The sequence below is a fragment of the Diadema setosum genome, chromosome 9, assembly GCF_964275005.1.
Source record: "Diadema setosum chromosome 9, eeDiaSeto1, whole genome shotgun sequence".
NCBI lineage: Eukaryota > Metazoa > Echinodermata > Echinoidea > Diadematoida > Diadematidae > Diadema > Diadema setosum.
This window is the reverse complement of record NC_092693.1, coordinates 18,259,037-18,285,726: the sequence shown is the minus strand read 5'-3', so window position 1 is coordinate 18,285,726 and position 26,690 is coordinate 18,259,037. Positions and strand designations below refer to the sequence as shown.

The 26,690-nt window shown below is 40.5% G+C and overlaps 1 protein-coding gene and 1 pseudogene across 1 annotated transcript in view; one reads left to right on the top strand and one right to left on the bottom strand.

The window, feature by feature from the left end:
• Positions 1-10,402, bottom strand: part of LOC140232918 (uncharacterized) — a 32,068-nt gene extending 21,666 nt beyond the window's left edge. The window contains exons 1-4 of the mRNA XM_072313029.1: positions 10,028-10,402; positions 4,232-4,328; positions 1,263-1,385; positions 306-431 (exon numbers count right to left, since the gene is read on the bottom strand). Coding sequence (XP_072169130.1) covers positions 306-431; positions 1,263-1,385; positions 4,232-4,328; positions 10,028-10,402 — 721 coding nt within the window. The remainder of the gene's footprint in view (positions 1-305; positions 432-1,262; positions 1,386-4,231; positions 4,329-10,027) is intronic.
• A 12,292-nt stretch (positions 10,403-22,694) lies between these two features.
• LOC140232663 (uncharacterized) lies at positions 22,695-24,215 on the top strand (annotated as a pseudogene).
• Positions 24,216-26,690: the final 2,475 nt, after the last annotated feature.

Sequence of the window (26,690 nt, the reverse complement as noted above, 5' to 3'; positions counted from 1 at the left end):
CAATTAAACTAGCTTCCAAAAGTAAAATTACGTATCAGCGAAATACAATGAAAGGAGTCGAGGGCTTTTTCTTAAAAAAAAAACAACAAATCCGAACACTCACGAATGTCCAAAGGTTCCGCTCTCAGATTCGTCCCCTTTAAGCGGGGGGGGGGGGGGGGGGGGGGACACACTCCCCCCCCCTCAAAAAAATAAAATCGTTCCGCGGCCCTTGTGTGTATGTTTGCTGTTGCTTTTATTGCGTTAATCATCTTTTTTTCTTCAAATAATCTACAGAAGCTCGAAATTTGTAAATCTTTACTCACCTGTACATATTCCCTCATGGCCGACAGGTTGATAGCCCATGGCACACTGACATACATAGAAACCAGGCCTGTTGGTGCATTCCTCGTTTAGGTCACATATATTCTCTTGCTCACACTCGTCGATGTCTGTTCGATTTCGTGTGTCACAGGTTCAATGAGAGAGAAAGAAAGCAGTGGTAGATAGATATATGAATTGAAAGAGGGGGGAGGGGGATAAAGAAACAAAGAGATATCTAAACAATAAGAGATGGACAGAGTCAACACAAGAGTTAGCAGACGACTAGCCGTTACACCATTGGGAGTATTACATAATCAATATAACTAGAGGCCAAGGGTAAGGATTAGTTTTACCATTATTATTTCATTCAATTCAACTTATCTTTTATATCTTTCCATATGAAAATATAAAATAATGAAATATAATGTTATGAAAATATACTATAATCTGATATGCTATAATATGATATAATGTAATATAACATAATATAATGTGATGTGATATAATATAATGATACAATATATTTAGAGATATTTCCAGCTTTCTGTTCACCATACAAAGAACTTACAAAAATTATGATAATTTTTATAGGTCCCCTTCATATTCGTTTCTGTCTTGACATGGACGAATCTACATAATGTTCAGAGATGTCAGGACAATGTGATTATCTTAATACTTTGCCTATCTTATCCAAAAAAAAAAATATGTTTGTTTTACATTTCTTTGCATTTACACGTATACAGTCTATGAACATGTGCATTTTGAATATATTCATATGACGATAAAGAATTATTCACTACATACATGCTTCTGAGTGGCATACAACGCAATGCAAATTTGAGAAGTGGTTGATGCTGGACCAAATGTGATGGAATTTATTTTCACTAACGAAAGACGCTTAAAGTGTTGTGTATTGGAAGGTAATAATTATACGAAGACAGACACATGCGGCAACCTACCTGTGCAGTTATGGTTATCTGAAGATAGTGTGTACCCGTCCAGACACGCGCACTCGTAGCCTCCCGAACCGGTGGGCAAGCAAATATCCGAACAACCACCATTTTCAACGGTACAGGGCTCGACTGTAAATAGGGAGAAATACCAAGGACTTGTATAAAGAGCTTAGCATAAGTCTTGAGGGGTGTTTATTGACTTGTGTGCGTGTGAGTGTATGTTGGTATATATACATAGGGCCTAAATGAATATCTACATGTATACATATGTATGTATATAGTGTATCATTTTCGTGTGTGTTTGTGAGTGTGTGCGCATACGAAGCATGTGTGTGTTGCATGTGTGTTAATGATACAGTCGCCTTTACAGCCGATTTCACATGTGCTTCCTTCACTTTCTTTGGACTTCACACTGTAATTAACAAGGAAACAAAGAAACCGTGAATATTACAACACAGGAAAAGGAGCTGACGTTGTATTTTGTGATGTGTGTGTCACCTTATAATTAATAATAAACAATGCTGAAAGGAAATCTGGATGGTATATAGAGACGTTCGTAGAGGAATAATGGAAATACAGCACGGTACGAGGAAATGGAGGGCACGGAAACTGGGCGTATATCAGAGACTTTTACCCTCAACAACGGAAGATAAGTTCACCGGCCTGATGGATGTTCAGAGTCACACAACATCCTCTTACACCAATTTCTCATCCTCATTCAAGAACAGCATCATTTGGGTAAATATACAGATAAAATAGCGAACACTAAAATCATGTCAAACACGACATAATGGCTAAAGTCGCCTTGATTCACTTCCCAAACGATATAATGTTTCTGATATTCAGCACCGATTTGGAGGAAGCGGTTTCTGATCGTGAATTAACCCAGAAAACTTAAGCGACAGGACCGATATCATCTATCACGACCGTCTACTACAACTCAAAACAATTGATGTAAGTTCTGATTCATCCAGGTCACGTTCAATGATGGTGCAAAATTAAATCAACTCATCTGGAATTACTGTTTTAAATTCCGAGGATCGGACGTAAAACCACCCTCGGAATTCAAAACGACAAGTCCAGATGCAATAATTTGATTCTGTACCTTATCAAAACTCAAAACGAAATTGGATGTAAAAGGTTTAATTTCTTCTTCTTTCTTCTTACTTATTTTCAGATCAAATAAGTAAATTTAGTGAAGAATTATTTTAAGCAAATGGGAGACTTGTGAGCTCACAATGACATCATCGCGTTAGAATCTTTGAGAAGCTGACTGCGTTCATATATATCATTGTTTAATGAAACATGTGAAATTTTAGAATTCCCGTAAGTTTAAATTTGTGACCATTTTCTAAATCGAATTTTCGTTGTTTCTTTATACTTTAGGAGAAGGGTTCAGTTTTTCAGCGTTACTGTAATGATTTGAAAATGGAGTATATCTTCACTTTAAGTGAACGACTCTGAAACTCAATCCCCCTCACCGCACTACAACCGCAGTCCTCTGAATTCAGGTTTATACGTGTAAGGTGATGAGACGAAGGAGGTATTAGCTCGCCTAGTAAAGGCCTACCTCCTTGATGAGACGACGCGACGCAGTGGTGCACCTGCGCACTACCTCAGATGCAGTTGCAGCGGCAGTGGCCGACTCAAAGGGGAGGTTCCCTATGATAACATTGTGTCTATTCAGCCAATAAATCACTGTGAAAATTTCACTTAGAATGGATAAAGAACAATTAATTTCTCGGGTTTTGGTCAACTGTTCGTCACTGGAAACTTCAAAACTGAGGTAACAAAAGTAGAACGATATCAAAGTAAAAAAAAAAAAAACCTTTGAAGAAATTTAAAAAGGCCTCACATTCTTATAAAGTGTCTAAAAACCTAACCTTGATTAGCTCCTCCAGGAGAAGGCATGAAAATTGACAACACATCAAGACAAAGCGTGTACTTTTCAATAAGAAAAAAAGATTCTCGAAATTCATTGATATAATTATGTCTGTCTGTCTGTGTGTCTCTCGTTCCTTTATCATGACACGACAAATTATTATAAAGTTTTGACCTAGGTGAGGCAGCACATTGATCTTACCAACAACTTGACAGATTTACGAGTAACCCTTTGAATGTCCAGACCGATCTTTCTCCAATGTTCATTCATTATTTCACTTTTTTTTTCTCTGCATTCGCGGAATAAGGATATGTTTGGAGACACTCCCCATCAGCCTCGCTGAAGAATTAAGAACGAAAGAGGGGCGAGCTGTACATACAGCATAGAATCCAAAACAACTACACCACTAACGGTTAACCCTTTCTGTGACAGGAACCAGGGACAGTGTGACAGAGTAATAATAATAAGTTTTCCTTTACCCAGGGTAGCCTCTTCAGTGTTGCCACTGCTCTACTAGAGGGCCCTGCTATTATTATTACCCTAGCGTTGCCAGGTACCCATTTATACACCTGGGTCGAGAGGGACACAGTGGGTAAAATCATCTCGTCCAAGGACGTAAGCACTGGGCGGGATTCGAACTCTGGTCCTCCGATCGGGAATCGGGAGTCTTATCCACTATGCCACAGCGCCCCCACTGATTTTGTTTTGTTTAGAGTGAACAACGCTATGGGATTTTCTGTGCAAATCAGCACCGAAAGCACACAAAGGGTTAATTGCCTCTCCAGCTGGAAATTTAGGATTCCTTGACTGCGATGAGATACCGAAAGTTTACTCTCAAAATATGAAAGTCGCAGTAATACGTGACAACTTCAGGCAGGCGTCATTATAAGTAGCTGACTGCTAGATTGATGTTCGCACGTTTATTATGTTTCTCACTTTCGATGCTTTTTTCCCCTTCTCTTTTTCGTCAGTCTGTTCCGCGTTAGCAGCTGTCGAAAGTCAAAGACCTTCCTAAAATCATGACAATTCGTTCTCTCGTCTGTCATAGCAGGGGGATCAAGGGGTGTCTATAGATACCACGTTTGTTTCTTACCAGAGCTGTCATAGATGAAGTCGCTCGTGAGGTACGATGGTACGCCGGAGCTGTAGCTGATCTCTGTAAAAGGTGACGGTGTTGTACTTGACTGTGGCTACAACGAAAATGATTAAATCACAGAGATAAAAGAAAAATGTCAATGGTTCATTCATCTTGTAAAGAGATGTGCATTCATGCCAATTAGGGACACAGTGTCTGAGTTGATTAATGGCAGATACGTTGTAAAATAATGAGACTCCACGGAGGAAAATACCAGTATACGGGGATCTGGGTATGTATGCTCACAACATATCAAAAACACTTTTTTTTTTCCTCGGTGGGAATGTCCAAGACAACGGTTTGGGTTTATTGAAGGAAAAAAAGGGAAAAAATAACTATGCAAGAATGTAGTTATTATTACTATATTTCTACAAAGTAAAGCTCAGCGCCCTCGGTTACACAACGGTACGGGTAGTTGGGGAAATGACTTCTTACATGTTGGGTCTGAGTGTTTGCACGCAGTAAAAATCTCCGTACGTATAGCACGAGTGAAGGACATTTGCCTGTCTGCATGCACCTGTCATGCCAGTATGCCGTTTTCTGCCCTGGTTGGAGCAGGTAGCAATGATTCACCCTATGCAAGCTCATCTCTACACATGGAACACGTCACTAACAACCAGGCACCATGCAAGCTAGACTGGGTTTATTTTTCGATGTTGCTCAATCACCGGACGCATTCGTACGCAGTCAGACTTCACGCTGTAAAGAAGCTTATAAGTTCCACTGAGAAGACGAGATGATTTCTCGTCTTTTCGGCTCCGAAAAGGCGCGAAGAGATATCCGAGACCTCGTTTTCTCGACTTCTTGAGTCTGAGAAGGCGAGTTGGAGGATTTTACTATCATAGATACCATCTAATTGCTTTCTTGGAGCCGAGAAGTCGAGAAGACAATATCTCACAATTCGCCTTCTCGGACCCGAGAAGTCGAAAAGACGAGAACGGGGGTCTCCAAATCTCGCCTTCTCGGACCCGAGAAGTCGAAAAGACGAGATGGGGGATCTCCGGATCTCACTTTTCGGACCCGAGAAGTCGAAAAGACGAGATGGGGATCTCTGGATCTCACTTTCTCGGACCCGAGAAGATGAAAAGACGAGATCAGGGATCTCCGGATCTCACCTTCTCGGACCAGAGAAGTCGCGAGGAAGAGATCAGGGATTTCTGGATCTCGCCTTCTCAGACCCGAAAAGGTGAGACGACGACAATAATTTTCATTCATTCATTCATTTATTTTTTTCATCTCCAACAGAACTTGTAGATATATATTTTTTTCTCACATAAAACATAAGTACATGTATGTGTCAACAATTACAAAATATGATAAATGATATTTATGGATAAACAAATGATAAGGTGGAAAAAAAAAAGCACAAAACATTTTTAAGTTTTGAAAATGCAGGAGATTCAAGGTTCAAGGTTCAAGGTTCAATCATAGTTTATTTCCAATCAACGAAAATCAAAACGTAATACAAAGTATACATATCATAAAATGATATTGTCTACACTTTTACAAGTGATTGGGATGAATGCTGAAGAAGCAATGCTTGTAGGGTGCATTCCTTCCAATTATTTAATGATCTCGCCTCCTCAGGGACACTTTGAAGCTCCGTATCACGCTATGCAGTGCGTATAAGGCGAGAAGAGCAAAAATAATCATCAATCACTTTGTATAATCCGTGATGTTGGTACGTTCGTTGAAGTGTTTTGTTGAAGACACCCAATAAGGGACTCTTCATTCCCTTTCTACTCACAACGAACTCCAGCCATTATCTCGTGTTTATGACCTCGTTTTTGTCGATGCAGTGTATACAGACTATGTGTCATCATAGTTTAGTAGGAAAGTAATCTACCGATGTGCTCGCCAACGAATTTGTTGTTAATGAAATATCCGCAGGAGTGTGGTTTGGTGGCCACAACTGCTTACAACTTCACTGATTGTCATCTCCGCCCTCTTGCCAACGTAACTATGATTGGGGATGCCCGGTCATTGTCTCGATTTTCAATGCGTGATTTTCATTATTCCAAAGGTTCGTTTGTTCCAAAACATACACATTCCTAGATGTTTGCTAGTCAGAAAATGAAAAAGGTGCGCACTAACGAACTACGAAATCTATTTCGTTTTCGGATTAACGAACCTTTGCAAAAACGAACCTTTTCCTTTCATTACCGGATTAAGAAACCCCTTCGGAATAATGAAACTTATTTTATTTTCGGATTAACGAATCTTCGGAATAACTAAATGCAACCTTTTCAACAGTGTATGCTTGAGGATGTGTGTGTTTACCAGGGTGTCGTGTGCAATTACGATGAAGAAATCAAGCTTAAAACATTCGCATGATCATATTTATTATTACATGCATACATTATCTAAATATTCGAGGTCCAAGATAGAAATGGAATTGATGAATTAAAGCATTGAGCAGCCCTCTTTTACACTTCAATATGAAGGTTTTCGTGAGTAAAACGTTCTCAGGTTTTTTGCTGTTGGAAAGACCCATCTCAAGTCCAATGAAATATGTCATGTGATTGTGCACTCGATGACACAAAGGCATATCGGTGCGACACTTTTATCTTTAACTGTTCAGCGCTATAGCCGCTAACCTGCCATCTCCGGATAAATTTTGGTGGACATTTACTTTAAACAGTTTGGAGAAAGGGGACACCACCTTAAAATATGCTATGGGCCCGTGATGACGCATTCCCCCTTTTGGCTGCATCCCGTTCTTCTAGTGCTGAAAATTCTATAGTTAACCGTTGTATCATATATATATATATATATATATATATATATATATATATATATATATATATAAAGAAGTCTTCTTCTGCGATAGTATAATCTATACATGCATGACGAAATCGACACCATTATGAAATGTCACTGGGCCCTGTTTCATAAAGCTGTTCGTAAAGTTACGTACGACTTTACGAACAACTTAGATATGGCAAGCCAAGTGAGTTTCCTAATCATTGTTAATTTCAATAGCTAAAATTGAAATTTGCAGATGGTAATGATTATTCTTAATCGTTAATTACACACGTTTTTAGTTGAAAGTGTATTTTTGCTCCAATGTAGATGAAATATTGACATACAGTCGTACTTTGTTAAAACGTGAGGGAAAAAATGGGCACACATTGGCACTCCATATTCCAGTCGTTCGTAATGCGTAACTTTACGAACAGCTTTATGAAACAGGGCCCAGGATTTGTTTGACCGGCCCAGTTTGGATGAGAAGTGACAATCAGAGTCCCGTGTCTGAGGTCACATGCAAAGGAGACAAAGGAGAAAGTTTTGAGTGTTCGTGGCTCTTAAATAGCTGCTTCGTTATAGGGATTGACAAGAATCTTGTAACTCACGAACATAAGCACAAAGCGACTACAGACTGGATACACGACCTATCGTTAGCAGCTATTAGTAGTCAAGTTGAATCTGTAGCAGTTGGTATAGACCAGTTAAGCATCATTTTGTAATTTGTTAGATGTTGTATTTATTGTTGAATGTAATGCCTAGGACAGCTACCAAATCAGATGATAATGGATCATTAAGAGAAAAGTACACAATATAGATGATATCAGCTTTGACTAAAAATAATTCCATGTGGGTGCAACTGATATCATCCTTTGATGAAAAGTTTGTACATAGTTTGGTGTGAAATGTTGTAATAGTTGAAATAAGGAAACCAACTAAATTGCTTCAGATCATGATTATGAAGTAGCGTAAGTACATATTTGAGAACATATTATAGCTATATTTTAGGAACTTAAAGGGATAGTGTAGTATTGGTGGAGATGAGGATTGGGCTTTTAACTTTTTGCAAGATACCAAGAAACCACTTATGAAATAGTACAAAGCATAGCACCCTAATAGGAATTCAAAGTTTATGTGATGAAAATTGGTTTTGGAATGGCCGAGATGTCCAAAAACAAAGTAAAACAAAGCGATCCTATTAAAAGGTGGGTCCCACCTTTTATTAGAAATGCTCTCAGCCATTTTAAAACCAATTTTCATCAAATGAATGTTGAATCCTCTTTGAATTACATTCTGTTTCATATTCTTACGACGTTTCTCATTATCTCCCCTAATTGTTGGAAACCTGAAGTTAGGTCTCAGCCAAAACTATACGATCTCTTTAAGAAATGATAATGAATAGTGGAATACCGCTGATATACTCAACAAACGTCGGCATGGCATACCATAATCATGGAGGTAAACGTGAAAAGTATTGCTGTTAAGACAACATCACCGTCACAAGTGATGCTAACACTAAAGAAAAGCGGTCTACAAAATGTATCTCATAAATTTTTTTAAGACACATGAAAAAATATATACATTCAAAATATGTCTTCTCAATTTAGTGTGCAATTTATTTTTTCACATGTTATTACTTTCAGTGGGAATTCACGCTACGACGTTGACTTTTCCCTAAGTTAAGGTTGCATGCTTTGGAGCAGAATTGAATTGAATTAAGCTAACTCAAGTTAAATTAACTTTATTGAATTGAATTGAATTGAATTGAAATGAACTGAATTGTATTGAATTGAATTGAATTGGACTGAGGTGAACTGAATATTTCAACATCTTACTTCACCTGAAGATAATTGACATACAACTTATATCACCTCAAATCAACCCATAGCAACAAGACAATGAGAAAGAGTGTTTGATTTAATCAATAGAATTCCAATTATCCTGCACTATGCATTAGATTTTGTTAGTATTAAACGGTCGATTGAAGAAAGAGAAGCAAGAAAGAGAAGCAAGCCATCGATGATGACATCACAATAAGGATAACCCAGAGGTCTCTAAACCCTTGCGGAGAACGCACATGCTACTGCCATCACCGCTCACATATTGAGCTCGTGTCAAGGCCAATTTGGAACCCTTCGCTTTGACTCCCGGGCGCAGACTCGGCTCGTGTGTTTGATAACACGACGAGATGGATCGAAGGAGCGAATTAAGGAGAGTCTGTCGAGTCTCGTCACAACCCGTGTGACCCCGGGAGCCCCCGTCTTGTCAAAACTGTGTGTGATGTGATTCCGTTACCGTGTGGATCAAGTGAAAGCATATTATCATAGCCACTCGCACGATCGAGGAAGAACCACCACACCATTCACATCGCGTGTTTTATGTTTGTTTGCTCTGCAGCACCTTTTCAAGTTCATATTTAGGTATAAAAATGAAAGTTGAGACATTTAGGGAATTCATGTTTGATCAATCAAGGGAGACAAACCAATCAAGTTGTGAAGAGTCGACAAAAGTTTATGAAAACAGGTAAAAAAGTTGCAACCTGACCTATAGGTATATCCACCTCTACCCTACATACATCTCGCCAATCTACTGTCACCCTTTCTGATTGAATAAGGAAGCTCCCTGATAAAACTATACGCACATACACTTACAAAAACACACAAATCATGTTGTAACAATTAGAGAAACTATCACCGATCAAACAAGTTTTGAGGGATCAATAAAATCGATGAAAAATAACAGCATGGATGTAAACAGGAGGGGCACTATAGTAACACCAAATATGACGCTGACCTAGGAACTCAATCTCCTTAAAATCGTCACGGTCAATCGTCTTAACGTAGCGTCTTAGATATAAAAAGAAAATGTGCCAGGATCCTACAAGAATAGTAAAAAAAGGTGCAGAAACATTCAAATATAGGGTCAGCATTTGGTATATCTATCCTATCATATTATTGAAACTGAATAAATGAACATGACGTAACATTCTGTTTTATTTGATGAACTCACCGACGAACCCCCACCGGCTTCGTCGACATTGCCAGCCGTTCTCATGACTAAACTATGCGTGGTGGGAGATGCAGCGCTTCGCCTGGTCGTAAAAGGAGTCGAAAAACTCGTCGTCGATTTCCTCGTCCGTTTGCCCGTCGTCTTCGTCGTCAATTTCGCAGAGGCATAGGCCGTCGATTTAACCGCTGAATTCGACATCATACTCGTTCTCGAATTGGCTCTCGTGGCAGCTGCTGACTCTGAATTCGTCTTTGAACTGGTAATGGATTTCGTCGTCAACTCAGTTGCAACATTGTTAGCCAAGTTGGTCGTTGATTTCAATCTTGACGTGGTCGTCAAATGTGCTGCCTTCGTAATACCTTCTGGCTTCGTCATCCCACTGGTTGTCGATTTAGCGGACGAGCTCGTCGTAGACTTTGTCGTTGAATTATTCAATTTGCTACTTGCCGGACTATTGGAAGTCGAGGCTGAATCTGTCCCGTTACTAGCGAAGCTCGTAGGGCTATTGCTTGTATTGGTCGTCGATTCTGATAACAGAGTGGTCTGACTTAAGCAACTACTCATGATGAAACAGAGCAACGTAACAGACACAAGCACATTCATGTTGTCCTTTTGATACATGTAATACAACCACAGAATACGAGTTTTGGTTCCAGTGCAGTCGGCTGAAATTACTCCGATGCAGCGCAATGCCCGGCAGGTAGCATCATATAATAATAATCCCCAATATACTGCAAGTTCTGTGACGTACTCGGTTGAGTTCTCCACTTGTACTGTGAGCTCGATCAGCACATGATCAGCCACCAGTTTGTCAAGCGGCTGACGAAGGATGTGATAATTCAGAGTTCCACCTGTGACAGTCACAATAGTCGAACCTTTCAAAGTACCGTGTGGTATGCACGGTACCGACCAATTGTACCTCCGGAAATATTGATATCCGTTATCTGCGCCCACGGTGAATCCTCGACAGACTGGAAATCATAGTCTACTTTCAAGCGTGACACAGATTCCATATGCCCTCAGACCAGCGCTCCCTCCCTCTCTCTTTCCAACCCTTTTCCTTAAATTGCTCATCTTCACGGGAGCTTTCTCGATGACCCCTTCTCTCCCCCCCCCCACGCTCGCTCTGTCTCTATTACCATATCTATCTCTACTTCGTTTCCCTTCTCTTTATAGTCGCTCAATTCTTGTTCATCGATAGTAGCTCTTAAAATCTGTTCCTTGTGGTTTTCTGACCTCAATCATTCGTCTGCTCCTTATTGGTTCACAATTTCTCTTCCATGATATCAAATGGAAATGTTCAATTTGTGTGCGCTATAGTATCCCGCGGAGATTATTCCCTCCACTCTCCGTCCGATCAAAAACATATGTTCCCAAAATACAAACACACTTTACATGCAGGCACATGACCATTTGGAGCAGACTGTAGCTCCATGATAAAACACATTAACTAACACTCACACAAAAACACACTCAACCATGATAAAGACATATGTAAACACACAGTCTCAACCCAAATACACTTTATTACCACTGCTACCTGTTCACCTGATTATCTGACTGGTATTATCTGACATTGATATTTTTTTTTTTTTCAATGACACGTTTCCGTTATGGTTAAAGAGGAAATCCAGTCCAAATATAAGTTAGTCTGATAAAAAAAAAAGAGTCAAAGTTCAACGGTAAAATATATGACATTTTGAAGTTTTGCTAATTTCTGCAAAACAGTTCTTGTACAGTGGATATTGATATGCAAATGAGTGAGCTAACCATGTCATACCCTCCATTGATCGTGTACCAAAAAAAAAAAAAAGGCAAAAATTCAATGTTTCTGTCACTGACGTCTGAAACATTATATTATTCCTGGTTGAATAACTTCAGAATAGTGATCAATTAGATATACGAGGATTTAAGCCTCGGCCATAATTGAGTTTGACTGAAAAACTGGAAATTTCAAAATTTTATGTACAAACTTATATGGTAAGTTGTGAGGGTATGACATGCTCACTTTGCCATTTGCATATTCATATTGACTGTTCAAGAACTGTTTCCCCCCTACATAGCGAAACTTCAAAATGTCATAACTTCCTTATTTTTCATCGAAATTTCGATCAAAATTATACCGTTGAACTCGTAATATTTCACTCTTTCTTATCAGATTAACTTATATTTGGACTGGATTTCCCCTTTACCGAATACACACCTGCCAGCTATATTTCTCTTACTATATACCTTACAAATTCATTATTCATGTTATAGGAGTCTTTCGTTCATTCTCTCGCACCAGGATACAATCGTCGATTGATGTCAGTACGATGAACTACAATCGCTTCAGTTTAAAGAAAAATAGCTGCATACGTCACAGTTGCCTATATACATAACATATTACTCAACCCCCGATCATATAGCTGCATCTAGTGTGTAACAAGTGGTAATTATCTCCGAGAGTGATACAGTACATGTATTGTTGATTTCACATGCCAGTTGCATAGACGGCTCGCTCAGGGATTTGGTTACGGAAAAGGAACATCAGACAATCATTGTTACCACTACTAAAACTACTTGCGAACAATGGCAAATATGATATAATGTAGGCCCACATACAAAGAGAATAACCCCCCCCCCCCCCCGCCTATACACTCCCTGTGCCTGTAATCTGAGAACACGGAATGTATGTATGGTTTTTGACGGATTTGACAGAGCGTATAATACTCACGTTAAAATATGGATCAGATAGAAATTCAGATGGCTCCTGCATGCTCTCCCTTTGCCAAAATTAGAAGAGACTGATCACATGCGGGGTAGTATCATGTTTCCCATTAATATTCACCACTACAAAACTACAATCAATAGTTGTTAAAGAAAAATCATTATTAATCAGATCAACAAAGCTACACACAGCATTTTGCTGACCATGACGGCTGAAAAAGGCGCCTAGAATAAAGAAAACTTCACCATGTTAATTCCTGCCTAATCACATCTATCAGCATTTCGTTTTTATATCTTCTTCAACAGTGATGATGATATCACACATTCTATTGATATGAGTTTGATGAAAGGGTGAACTGGGAGGATCATATTCAGGCAGGTTCTGGCATGGATATATACGACGATATGATTTATGTACTTTACAATCTTTTAACGGAAAACAACATACCAATGTATTCATCTCTCAATGTTTCTTTGCTGTGCAACCATTAAATGATGGTTAGAATAATCGTTCGTGAAAACGCCCAATTTCCTGCAAGTTTCAAGGGTAGATGGCATCCAGTTTGTGAATAACATGCGTTCAATAATGCTAACGATTGCTCATATCTAAATAAAATGGCAAAAATAGACGCAATCTTGGCCATTCATTTTATTTCTTTGCGCACTTCAGCCGCTTCTGGATGCCTTAAAAGGGAGAAAAAGGGGAAAAGGAAGTTTGCAGGGAATCGTTCATTGCGGTGTATGTTAAGGAAACAAAATATTATTTTTGGTGGTAGGAAAGTCCTTGTTTAAACAGACCGACATACGCGAACAGAGATTTAGCAACTATAGGCATGATAGGGTTGCTGTTATGCACTCCCCTCAAGTCATAACTGCATCTATTATTAGGTTCAGCATAGTTCTACCAAAGAGTGGGTAGTAGCTCTTTGGTTCTACTGTCAGCTCGTTTGAGGTATACGGTGGTAAAGGTCGTGATTGATAATAAACGTCACATATTTCGCTGTCGCAAAAAATAAACAAAACCCCGCAGAAAGTGCAATCATATATCATATCTTTTTCTCTGAGAAAGGGTCAACAGGAGCCACTTGGAGGAGACATGCACATTAAAGAGAAACCCCACAACGTTTTCCTGTCGACTTACTGCCCAAAAAACAAGCATTCTGAAGGGACAGTGTCACAAGCGAATCGGGCAAGTGTCTTCAAAATCAGACGGAAAAGCAAGAAATTAAAGAGTTTTTGAATATGTGCGTTTTGCATGAAACGTGACGATCTGACAGCCATTTGCACACTTTACGAAGCACAGTTGTCATCATCGCACAGATTCCCATTAATCAAGTCTTCGCATACACTTTCGAGAATTAAAAGTGATGTTATTATATCAACTTTCATGATAAATTCATTTCAACTAATAATACCTCCTCCATGAATTCAAATCAAATTTGATGTATTCATCACATCAGATGATCGTTTCACTTTAATACATTAGCAAAGATGAGCTACTTAAGTTTCTGCAATGTGATGTAAAAAAATAATTGAGTGTGGTGTACGGATATTCGTTTAAAGTAAGATATAAGTGGGAGAGCTATTACCACACCGCCAAATTTGCATGATTTATATGATTGTGATCAATGCCACTGTTTCATGACAACAGTTGACAGTTGTTCAATTGTGCTGACGTGCAACTTCAAAGCTGTGTTTATTTTGTTTTATTTTCTGTTTTCTTTGTTATGTAGTTACCTTTAACATTTGATATCGTTCAGCTTTTAAAAAGATTACTTCGTTTTGACCACGGCCGGCGCCATGTTTTTAAAAGTGTGTGTGTGTGTGGGGGGGGGGGGGCAGTTTGTATTTCTGGCGCCACTTCTGGGTTTCATCAGCTAACAATATAAAAAAGTCTCCAGCGCAACTTTCTGCCGCCGGGTTTCTTCAGCTGCCAAGCACCCCCCCCCCCCAAAAAAAAAACAAAAAACAAACAAACAAACAAACAACAACAACACAAAAACAAACAAACAAACAAACAAACAAAAAGGCCTCACCGCAACTTCATGAAATAATTATTTTGTGACGAAATGACAACATTTTGTAACTAAATAAACATTTCGTCCACGAAATGATAATTTCGTTAACGAAACGGTAATTTTGTCGACGAAATCACCAATTTCGTAACGAAATATTCCGTGCGACACTTGGCGCTCCATGGTTTTTGTCCATGGTTTAAACCATGGTTTCATTTGTACCGCCTTCGTGAATTCGGGCCTATGTATTCCTATGTATTATCAAAAAAAAAAAAAAAAAGAAGAAAAAAGGTGCCTCCCCTTTACCTCGGTTCTGCCGGCCCTGTTGACTTTCAGGGAGGCACGCCCCCAACCCCCATTTGTTTTTTTCAGCCAGGGTAATTTAGACGAATGCGAGCAATGGATGAGGTCCTCTGAAAAAACTTCGAATGCTTTGGCAAATCAAATTTGAAATCTGAACGCATGTAATTATGTGTTGTTTGAAGGTTTGCACGGAGAATTGTGGTTACCATTACTTCAGTCTGAATGCATTTCAGTTCGACAAAGTGCACACTGCCCCATACGTCACTAGTCATATCGCTTTGAATCGTCCATGCTCGCGCACATAGTACAGTATAAAATTGAAGACATACACACATACACTCACTCGCTATCTCTCTCCTCTTGCTCATTCTCTTACATTTACATTTTATCCTTTTTCTCTCTTTCCTCCTATGCATTATCATCACCATCTTCTTCTGTGTCTGTCCTTCTCTAAAAAGATAAAAATACACAATTCCCTATTCAGACTTCTGAACTTATATCTTTTGGGTATGTCAATACATGTATTTCACTCTGAGTGTTCAACTGTTCTGCAGAAATGGATTAAAGTAAAGACGCACAAATTGTATGCATATAACCCTTTCAGACATATTTTCCTCAATATTCACTTCCTTTTCATGTGCCCTTCAGCTAAACATACCTTGGAATTTGCTGGCAAAGCCTTTATAACTCCAGTCACGATATCCATTTGTTTATTGAAGTAATAATCCTTTTCCTTTTTTTTTTCTATTTATATGATTTATTAAATCAAATCAAAATCACACAATTAGCAGCAATTTGAAAAGAATCCTTGTCTTGTCAGTAGCATTATTATCTCATCAATTTTCTTGCCATTATCATCACCACGTGCACCACGTGCAACAACACTACCATCACCATCATAATAATCACCATGCATTATGTATTGATATTTTGGCATACACTATCAGCATTTAGTCTGGGATAAACACATAACTATGATAAGGTGTGTCTATCTTATAAATACACTCCATGAAGAGAACAATAAGTAACAACGCAGCTCAAGGAACAAAAAATTCTTGAAAAGTGTTACCTTGAGAGGTAACAATTTAATGATTGATTTCCCATGATCAAAGTGCTTGACACACTCGAGTTCTCTTCAAGTGGCACGCACATTCAATAAGGAATGTTGTTGATGATATGACACAGAAATTACATGTTGACAGATATCTGCAGAAAAGTGCAAAAGGGAGTAAAAAAAAAACCACCCTAAAGTAGCCTTTGTTTTTGTTGCTGCTTTAAAAACAAAGACATATATAACAGATTGCAAAGACAATAAAATACATAAGAATTGATTTGAGTGCAGCTCTTTTTCATGTTGTACAATGATAGACTTTGTTTTAGTAAGCTTTTCCACCAAAAAACATCATACCCATTGCCTAAGCGAGTATTTTAGGCCAAAATAATATAAATGGGAATAATTCATTAATTACTGTTAAAAGTGAATTGATTTCTGAAATCCAATTACAGTTTTGTAGATTATATCCCAGGCAATATGCATGCCAAATTTGATTGCTGTCATGTGCTCCATAGCAACAAGCCAAACACATTACGACACACTACTACTGATATGTTCAAAATGACAATAAATGGCGGTGACATTTCTTAATTTGTGATTGCTAGGTGTGTGGGATGCTGTTCCTGGACAGGCTAAAGCAATTTTGCCTGCCTGGTGATTACACAAGTATAACACATTCCATTCTCATCATTAAAAATCACACAATTACATGAATATGTAATCACTATCTAATTTTCTATCAATAATTTGTCTTTTGGAATGCACATGATTCAAGAATTGCAATTTTATCTTACCTTGTACAGTCAAAAATAAAATTTACAATGATTTTGCTGACTTTTTTTTTTCCACCACACCTTTACCCATTCCCCCCCCCCCAAAAAAAAAAAAGAAAAAAAATGATAGATGATTAGATTTTTAATTCTTATTCTTTGGGTTTCCTCAAATAGAAAGCATAGACAGAATGACAGTTAATTCATCACAGATAAATGGCAAGACAAGATCAGTTCAATGAAGCTGGTTTAAAGGGAGACTCTACTAATCATCATTTGAGTTGACTTTGAGGGAAAGAGTGAAGACCAACAGCACTCTTCCACGGAAACATGATAAAACTTGTGCTGCGGATACCATTTCTGTATAACCAACTTAATCTTGTCTGACTTTCATAAAGCTTTTATTTTTTCATTTGCTCCAGTTTGATTCATTTCTTCACATCACAGTACAGATGCTTATATCAGGGTTATGGCTCCAGTTATTTTTTTGTGCCAAAAGTGATTTTATTGGCTAGCTTTGCCAATTTGGGGCTGCTGAATCCAAAAGTCTAGGGTACCATTTTTTCTAAACACATCTTCAGCAGCCATTTTGAATTTAAAAATGGCCACCATCTAGATATAGGTTTTGTCCTATATCTTGACTTGTGAGCGATAAAAATCATTAGAAATGGTGGCATTACCCATGTTTATGATGCCAGAGGTTTAATTTAAGTCATCATTTTTGTTCTACCTCATCAGGTTTGGCAGCCATCTTGAAATCCAAAGTGGCTGCCAATTTAAAATAGGTTTTGTTCTATATCTTGACTTGAGAGTGATGAAAATCATTAAAAATGGAGGCAATACCTATGTTTGTGATGCCAAGGATTTCATTTAAATCATACAGTGTAGCTATTGTTCAACCTCATTAGGTATATATAGTGGCCATGCTGAATTTCAGTAGGGCCGCCATTCAGGTAGGCAATTTACCCCTTATGTCAGCTTGTGAGTAAGACAGCTCATTCAACTTTTTGAATATATTCATGTTTGTAATTTAAGAAAATTCATTGTTAAAACTTTCTAAGTTTGCAGCCACTTTGAAAGTCAAACAAGGAAAAGTAGAAATTACGCGGTGCGTAATATATGTCCCCGCCGGAAGTAGCATTTTGTAGCAAAATGTGCAATATAGATCAAAAATCAAGGTCAAAGGTCAAAGAAGTCAAAGGTCAAAATTCTGTGTAAAAGTTTTGAAGCCCTCACCTAGTGCCATCACATAAAGCAAACGGAATCGAAATCGGGTTAGAAATGGCGAAGGAGTAGCATTTTGTAGCCAATGTACAATACAGGTCAAAGATCAAGGTCAAAGGTCAAAGAAGGCAAAGGTCAAAATTCTGTGTAAAGTTTTGAAGTCCTCACCTAGTGCCTCACATGAAGCAAACGGAATCGAAATCGGGTTAGAAATGGCGAAGGAGTAGCATTTTGTAGCCAATGTACAATACAGGCCAAAAATCAAGGTCAAAGGTCAAAGAAGGCAAAGGTCAAAATTCTGTGTAAAAGTTTTGAAGCTCTCACCTAGTGCCATCACATAAAGCAAACGGAATCAAAATCGGGTTAGAAATGGCGAAGGAGTAGCATTTTCTAGCAAAATGTACAATATAGGTCAAAAATCAAGGTCAAAGGTCAAAGGCAAAGGTCAAAATTCTGTGTAGAAGTTTTGAAGCCCTCACCTAGTGCCATCACATAAAGCAAACGGAATCGAAATCGGGTTAGAAATGGCGAAGGAGTAGCATTTTGTAGCAAAATGTACAATATAGGTCAAAAATCAAGGTCAAAGGTCAAAGAAGCCAAAGGTCAAAATTCTGTGTAGAAGTTTTGAAGCCCTCACCTAGTGCCATCACATAAAGCAAACGGAATCAAAATCGGGTTAGAAATGGCGAAGGAGTAGCATTTTGTAGCAAAATGTACAATATAGGTCAAAGGTCAAGGTCAAAGGTCACAACTGAAATTCTGTGTAGAAGTTTCAAAGCTCCAATGTAGTGCTATCATATAAAGCAAACAGAATCAAAATTGGCTCATAAATGACAGAGAAGTAGCAAATTTAACATTTTGATCACACACGGACGCACACACGGACGGACGCACGGACAGACACACACACGTACCGAGCTCGTTTCATAGTCCCCTGCTCGAACTCGTTCGGCCGGGACAAAAATGCCATCAGTCAACAAAACACTTTTGTTGTCTCTGACTACATGGCTATCTCCAGTGCTGTGTCTTGCTCAAGGGATATCAGCTTTTGTAGTTGGTCCTAATCACAAAACTGTCATAACCCTAGATCTTGACTTTGTATGAAAGAGTAAAACTTAGATCTTCCACAGGCAATTTGAATTTGATCTTGGGGAGAGGTGAGCTTCATGCTTGTTTTACTTCACTTCATGCCACTGGAAAGTACCTGGAAGATAGAGGCCTTGAATTCATTAGTACTGAAGCTGGTTTGTATTTCCCAACAACAGTTCGTTAGATCTTCACTGGAAAAGGGTTCAAGGTATTGAGTTCCATTTGACTATAACATCATGGCCTGCCATGAACTCTTGCTCGAAGCTTCCTTGAAGCAGAAAGGCTTAGAAACTGTGATGCTGAAATACCACAAACTATGCAACAAACCTCACATGAGGCAAGCTGAGGTAACACTAATCTATGAAGTGAAGGAAACGATGAGAGACAAGCTTGACGAAACTGTTACTCAAGAAAAGCGAGAAATAAATGGCGTAGTTTCTGATGACCTACATGAAGCAGGTCAAAAGCCTCCTTCATTTAATCCCTGCAAGTAGGCAGGGAGAATGGGAGCTACATCTTGCTTCCATGGAGGAGCAAGTGAAGTACTACTTTGCAAACAACCTCTACAAATACGCTCGGCTAGTCCTGGTGTACCTTGCTGAAATGTAGATGCTTCAGGGACTGATAAAGAAACCTGGAATGCTCTGAAGTAAAGGTGACTCCAGGGTGGCAAAATCAGGTATTCACTTCACAAATCTCTTCGTAGATCAAACACTGGAACAACTTATCAGGGAACTGAAGGTTGTAGGTGGTACCATTGGACTCACTGAGAATGAGGAAGCACTTGAAAGATTCTCCCTAATTGGTTCCCAACTTGTCATCATAATATATGTCTTTCAGAATGCTTATTGCATGAGCAAAGACAAAACAGCAACCAAGGAACACTATCAGCTTAGTGGGTCAATGGAAGTTCGAATGTTTAGCCATTCTTCTTTGATCAGAAAGGACAATCACTGTGGAAACCCATTCTCAGACAAGAGCATTGATCTAATGAAATTAAGTTTCAAATACGGCAGTTCCAGCAAAGGCAAAAGAAGACATACTCCACAGAGATGGAAAGGGATTGGACAGATTTGAAGAGTTTGTAAAAGAGAGAATGGTAGCAACTACGTGAGTGTGTTTGGAATCCAATTAAAAAACATTAATCTGAAGACTTTCAGCACATGCAAGAAGAAACAAAATGCAAAGTTGGTAATAAGGTAGCTGAGCTGAGAGAGAATTATCAGCTTCTGGCACGATTACTTGTAGTACAGCAGTCTTGCCCTGGAATGATCGAACCTCTGAGTGAAACAATTGGGAAGTCGGAGTTGTCTGTCATCGCACGGTCACTTTTTTTTTCTCAGATGCAGGGTGCTACATAACTTTTTTAAAATCACTTGCCCGAACAGGAATTTTACTTGCCCAAAAATAAATCATTTAAATATTGGTAAATAACACAAAAAATCACTTGTCTATCAAGGTCTTAATTAATACAAGAAAATCATGTTGATAAACAACACATGACTTGAGCAAACAGCACACAATTTGAGCATGTCACAAGCTCTGAATGTGAATCTGAAATTGTACGTGTGCCCACAGAGCGCACATCACGAGCGCTTAGTGCTAGTCCCTTGAGGCCCAGGGCTTCAGGGTCCTTCAAGCTCTAGGGTTGTACATGATTATCAAGTGCAAAGGTAACAATAATTACATCTCCTCTTCAGTGCAGCATGCAGTTCACTGATTCATAAGTCCTGTTAATCCTAAATTGGAGTAATGCAGAGAGAGAGAGAGAGAGTGTGCAAGAATGTTATAACAAATTTTAGTTTGGAACTACAGTATGCAATTTTCCATAGAGTAGCATTTTTCTGAAGATTCGTTAATCTGAAAATGGAAAGAAAAAGGTTTGTTAATCTGTAAACAATTATTATTAGTTTTCAGATTAATTTTATTCTTTGGATTAACAAACTTTCGGAATACAGAACTTTCAGATTAATGAACAGTGCATGTTTTCTCTTCTTTTTTGTCATAACTCGGAACAGAAATGATATAAAATGGGAAAGAAGTGTATTGGGATTGGGTTTTGGGAGAGTCAGCTTTGACTCTCCTCTTCTCTCACCGACTGAACTTAACCAGACCCGGACTGCGACTTTAACACATGACTGACAACTCCGACCCAGTCAGGTGACTACGGACCCCCCATGACCAATGACCTACGCTTGATGGACTGGACTGAGATTTGCCATGGATGTGTACACATGCAATTCATTGAAAATCTGTGGGCATAAGGCAAGTATCTATTTCCGTAAAGTAGGAATAAATCCCAAGGTCATAGCGTATGGGAGTATCTCTCTGTCTCCTGAGCAGCGCAGGTACTGTGTTACCCGTAGGGAACTACTGGCAGTGGTAAAATTTACACGCCAGTACTGTCACTATCTCTTAGGGAAGCAATTTACCGTACACACTGATCACCACAGTCTGCTATGGTTGTTGAACTTCAAGTATCCACAGGGTCAACTTGCCCGCTGGATGGAAGAACTGAGTCAATACCATATGCAGGTGGAGCACCGTCCTGGCAAGAAGCATGTAAACGCGGATGCCCTTTCTCGCATCCCCACCGGAACCCCCTTTTGCGAGGAATTCAGGTTGGGATTCTACTTGGGGGACTTGCCCTGCAGGGGGTGTGCATATTGTAGGAAAGCACACGGTATATGGGCGCCCTTTGTAGAAAGGGTGCACGATGTGGACGTGTGGTTCAAGTAGCCAAGGTAGAGGAATATCACCTTGGGGAGTGCAAAGGCACACATGCCTTGGTGCAAGAGGTGGATGGGGAGCTCCAGTGGCTCTTCAATGGAGCTGCGAGGAACTCCTTGGTCAGCCTTTTGGTTCCAGATGACCCTCCCAGTACTGATCAGTCAGTACAGGAGGGGTTCAAGGAAAAACAGGAAAATGACAAGGGATTCAAAGCTTTGCGCGAATGGATGTCCACTGGCGCTGAACTTAGTGATGCCATTAAGATGCTATGGGACCCACTGGAGGGTTGGCGATCAAAAGGTTCTACTAGTCCCTAGGTCACTTAGGGAGGAGCTCATCAGCATGTAGGACGGGAGCAGTCCATTGCCAAGATTCAAAGCAGGTATTTTCGGTATGGGATGAAGCTGGACATCAAGGAGTACATTCGCACTTGTTCTGTATGCAATCAGAACAAAAAGACCGCCCGGTACGGGAGAAGCCCCATGATTAATTATCATGCAGGAGCACCCATGGAACGAGTCCATTTGGACTTTATGGGCTATTGCCTATGCCACAAACCGGATGATGGGAGTCTTATGATCCAAAGCGACAAATAGGATGAGTGGTACCACAGCCGCTGCGTAGATGTAACGGTGGCAGAAAGCACTGCCATGGATAAATACTATTGCCCTTGCTGTAAGGCTAATCACTGATTTTGTTTTCTCTCTATTTACACCAGATCGTACAATGCGGAAACGGTCAGCCACAGCTACTGATAGTTTTACTTGACGAACATGACCGACCAGGACGTTTTGAGAGATTATATCAGGGGGCCAACCTGGGCGGGACAACTGTGTTTTCGCGGTCTGCTTTGTCGTGGGTATGATCTGATGAGGCCCCCCGCGCAGGGAATTTACTGCTCTCACAAGAGAGCAGCATGCCCTAGCAATGAGGAGGGGTGATGGAGAGTGGATCCGCTGCCTCCATAGTTACCTCCGATTCCACACTGACTTGTCACGGGAGTGGTTACATCTATATGTGCCCCACACGGAGTCGAACAGGGAGGCACCTCTTGGGGGTGGGCTTGGGCTTGGGCTGAGACGTGGCCACAGCGGGTCGGGTTCCCTCTATTGGGACCCCTCTATGGGGGTGCGGACTCCCTTTCCGCCCCCTTGGAGGGAGGTTTCCGGGCCTGCTGCAGCTCCCAATGGACAGAGAGGCTCCCCTGTGGTCGAGCCAAGTGCCCGTGCCACTCAATCGGGCGCCACCCAAGAGAGGCATGAGCGGGTTGGGACCCCAAGGGACGTCAATGGGCAAGAGGGATTTCCACCACAGGATGCCCTGGGTGTGAGATCTGACATGGGGGGTGTGGGTGCTCATGAAGCAGTAAAGACCCAGTACTTCACCCGTACTCTGAGTGGCAAAAATTGCCCCCAGGAAAAATTGCCCCTTCAGTGAAATGAGCATCCAGCGCCCGTAAGCGGCAGCGACTGCAGGGTGATGAGGGCCGCCCAGCAAAAACAAGGAAAAAGTTGTGCCCTGTGGCGGGCTGTGGGCAGCGGATGGGAAGGTTAAGTGGCATGTCTACTCCCACATGCCCCTCTGTTTCTGCCGCTACTGTGACAAGTGATCACCCCGGGTACCAGTGGAGGTCGTGGGGGGTGTCCTCATTATTGTGACCCCCGACAATTCGGCAAGATCGTCTTCCCATTGGACTCCAGGTGGAAGGTAGCGGTGGGAATACACCCCAAACAGGCCCCTTATGCTACGGCATTGACTCTTGATCGCCTCAAGGCATTCATCTGCGACCCGAGGTTGAATGCAGTTTCGGAGGTGGGGCTGGACTTTTCATGTCCGCCCAAGACATTCAAGAGTCAGGAAGGACTCCTGGATAGGATCCTTCGCATGGGAGTGTCCAGCCGTGTGCTGGTTCTCCACATGCGAGGCGAGGATGTGGACCCGGCAGGAACCAAACCCAACCGGCTGGTATGGGTAGCACTCAAGAAGCGTTGCTCCCGTCACCAGCAGGTCCATATCCATTGCTGCCAGCTGAAGCAGTGGCATGGAGGAAGGCTTTTCCCCATGCATACTTCAGTTAAAACGCATCAATCTCCCACATGGGAACTGATCAGCAGAAAGCCTCCTTTTGGAGACTGATTTCCCCCATCTCAGCCCCAACAGTGACGTGCCCATCAACACCCCTGCATACATAGGGGAAGGTGCAGCACTGGTGGCAGAGGTGAGGCAGGATGTCAGTGGCACAGGTCATCGGTGCCACCAAGGAAAATGCCCTCCAACTTTATGGACATCGCTAGTCTGGTGGCAGAAGCCTGGCTGCATAAGCCTGAGAGGAAACATTTGTGGGTTCCAGAGGTATTTATGCGTATTTTGTTCTTATTCCAGTTCTTATTGGAGGCTGATTTAGTACATCTTTTAATGCACTGATTTGCAGAAGGAGGAAAAAATATGTGATTGGGTATTTTTTTTTTTTTTTGATGGTACATTTGGGATTATGGGTAAGCGAACAACCTCTGGATACCCAAGGGATTCGCATTGCCCTACATGGTGGGAGGTGTACGCAATTGAGAAAGGGGACTCAATCACAATCCCGGATAACCATTAAAATCAGAAGAGATTCTAGTGTTTCATGATTGTTTTGGTGTTTGGGCCACAGTTCTTACCCTAGTTAGTGTTTTATACAGCATTGAATGTGGATATGTTGGTCCGCAAGTTTAATAGTTAACGTTTGAAAGTTTTATGGTTGTCTACCATGGACGAGATTTCCCCTTATGGTTGGTAGGGTAATGTTTTAAATGTTCACCGTAAGGTGTGATTTTATAGGCCTGTAATTGGGGTAGGTTAATTGCAGTATGAGGTCTCCTCCTTTCAATAAAACAGGGGGAATGTAGTGGGATTGGGTTTTAGGAGAGTCAGCTTTGACTCTCCTCTTCTCTCACCGACCGACCTTACCCAGACCCGGACTGCGACTTTAACCTGACTGCGTGGTCACATTACTGACAACTCCGACCCCCCTCAGGTGACTACAGACCCCCCCCCCCCCCACCATGACCCGCATCAGGCGCATCAGAAGTATTTAGAGCAGGAAAATAAGTTATTGTACGTGTAAGTTTTAAGTATGTGTTTGTTTCCAGTGACAGAAGCGAGGATTTGTCTAGATTGATTTATTCGGTCGATAGAGGGTGTTGGTTGCCAGCCTAAAAAATCACAGACCAGGGTGTTTGTTGACAGTGATTTCTGCATGTAAATTCACGCTAATCGGCTTAAGTCCAATGTTGTGAGTATTGCAAAGTTAAGATATCTGTTGAGGAATGTTGAAATGATGTACGAGTATAAAGATGATAAAAAGTATAATTGCATGTGAAAATTTAGGTAGAAAAGTGTGAACGATTTACATGTGCATGTACGCAAGAGCATGTACAGTGCACTCCCGTTATAACAAACACGGTTATAACGAAATTCCGGTTACAACGAAATAAAATTTAGGGCAGCAACATTATCAACTCTATGTATTTTTATTGTTTATTCATTCGGTTATAACGAAATTTCGTCATAACGAAAGAAAACTGCCGGTCCCGAGGACTTCGTTATAACGGGAGTCCACTGTATGTTAGTTACGTGCAAGTCAATACGTAGCGTATGGATGTGCAGTGTACAATAGGTTGTGTTCGTTGTGTATAAAGCATGAAAATGAAGGTGCTGTGATATGGCAGATGAAAGTAGAAGGAAGAATAATGCCCGTACTGTATGTATAAATTACAACAGGGTGTATCAGAATCAATAAGTGAAATTGATTAATCAATTAAGTTTGGTGTATAGAATCATTACAAGGCTGTAACAGGGCTATATGGCATGTGAATACTGATGAGTGCAGTTGTAAGGCATGATGTAGGTCTAGGGTATTAATTGGTTGTGATGCTGATACATCATAGGATATTAAGTAAGATAGTAGTTTGTATTTTTTAGATTCAGGGACTGTGTGAAGTTGATTTAGGTCTGATGGCAGACCTACTTGCAGACAGAGTAGCAGCAGAGAAACCACCATTCAGTCATGTAGGAGTGGATTGCTTTGGACCCTACATGGTAAAGCAAGGAAGGAGTCTGGTGAAAAGATACAGGTGTATCTGTACATGTCTCGTCATCAGAGCAATACACATTGAAGTACTACATTCACTAGATACAGATTCATTCTTGAATGCTTTGCAGAGATTTATCTCACGTCATGGACGACCAGAAATCATCAGGTCTGACAATGGTACAAATTTCATTGGAGCAGAACGTGAGCTGAGAGAGGGCCTGAAATGATGGAATCAAAGGAAAATTCATGACCACCTACTGCAACAAGAAATGGACTGGAGGTTCAATCCGCCCACAGCGTCACGTATGCGTCACAGTAAGTTTAACATCGGTTAAGGCCTATTTGTTTCTTTTTTATCGGTAGGTAGTGATAATTCTGATAAGAAATGAAAAAGGAGAGAAATAGCCTTATTTGACGTCAATTATCAGGGCTTCATTTTTGAGGAGGACTACGTACCTTGCTCCTCAAGCCATGTCAAGAGCACTAAAAATAGCGCTCCTTATTCTTCCCTCCCCCTAACCCCGGGGAGCTCCTTGTACACAGTTATACTGTGGGAGCGCCCCGGGCAAGCGCTTCTGTCGCACCCTGCAGATGGAAGTCTTCTCATTCCCTCTCACAAGAGAGCTTTCATTCATGTCATTGAAGAATATGATGCACCATCTACAAACATTGAACCAGAAGTCAATTTGACAAG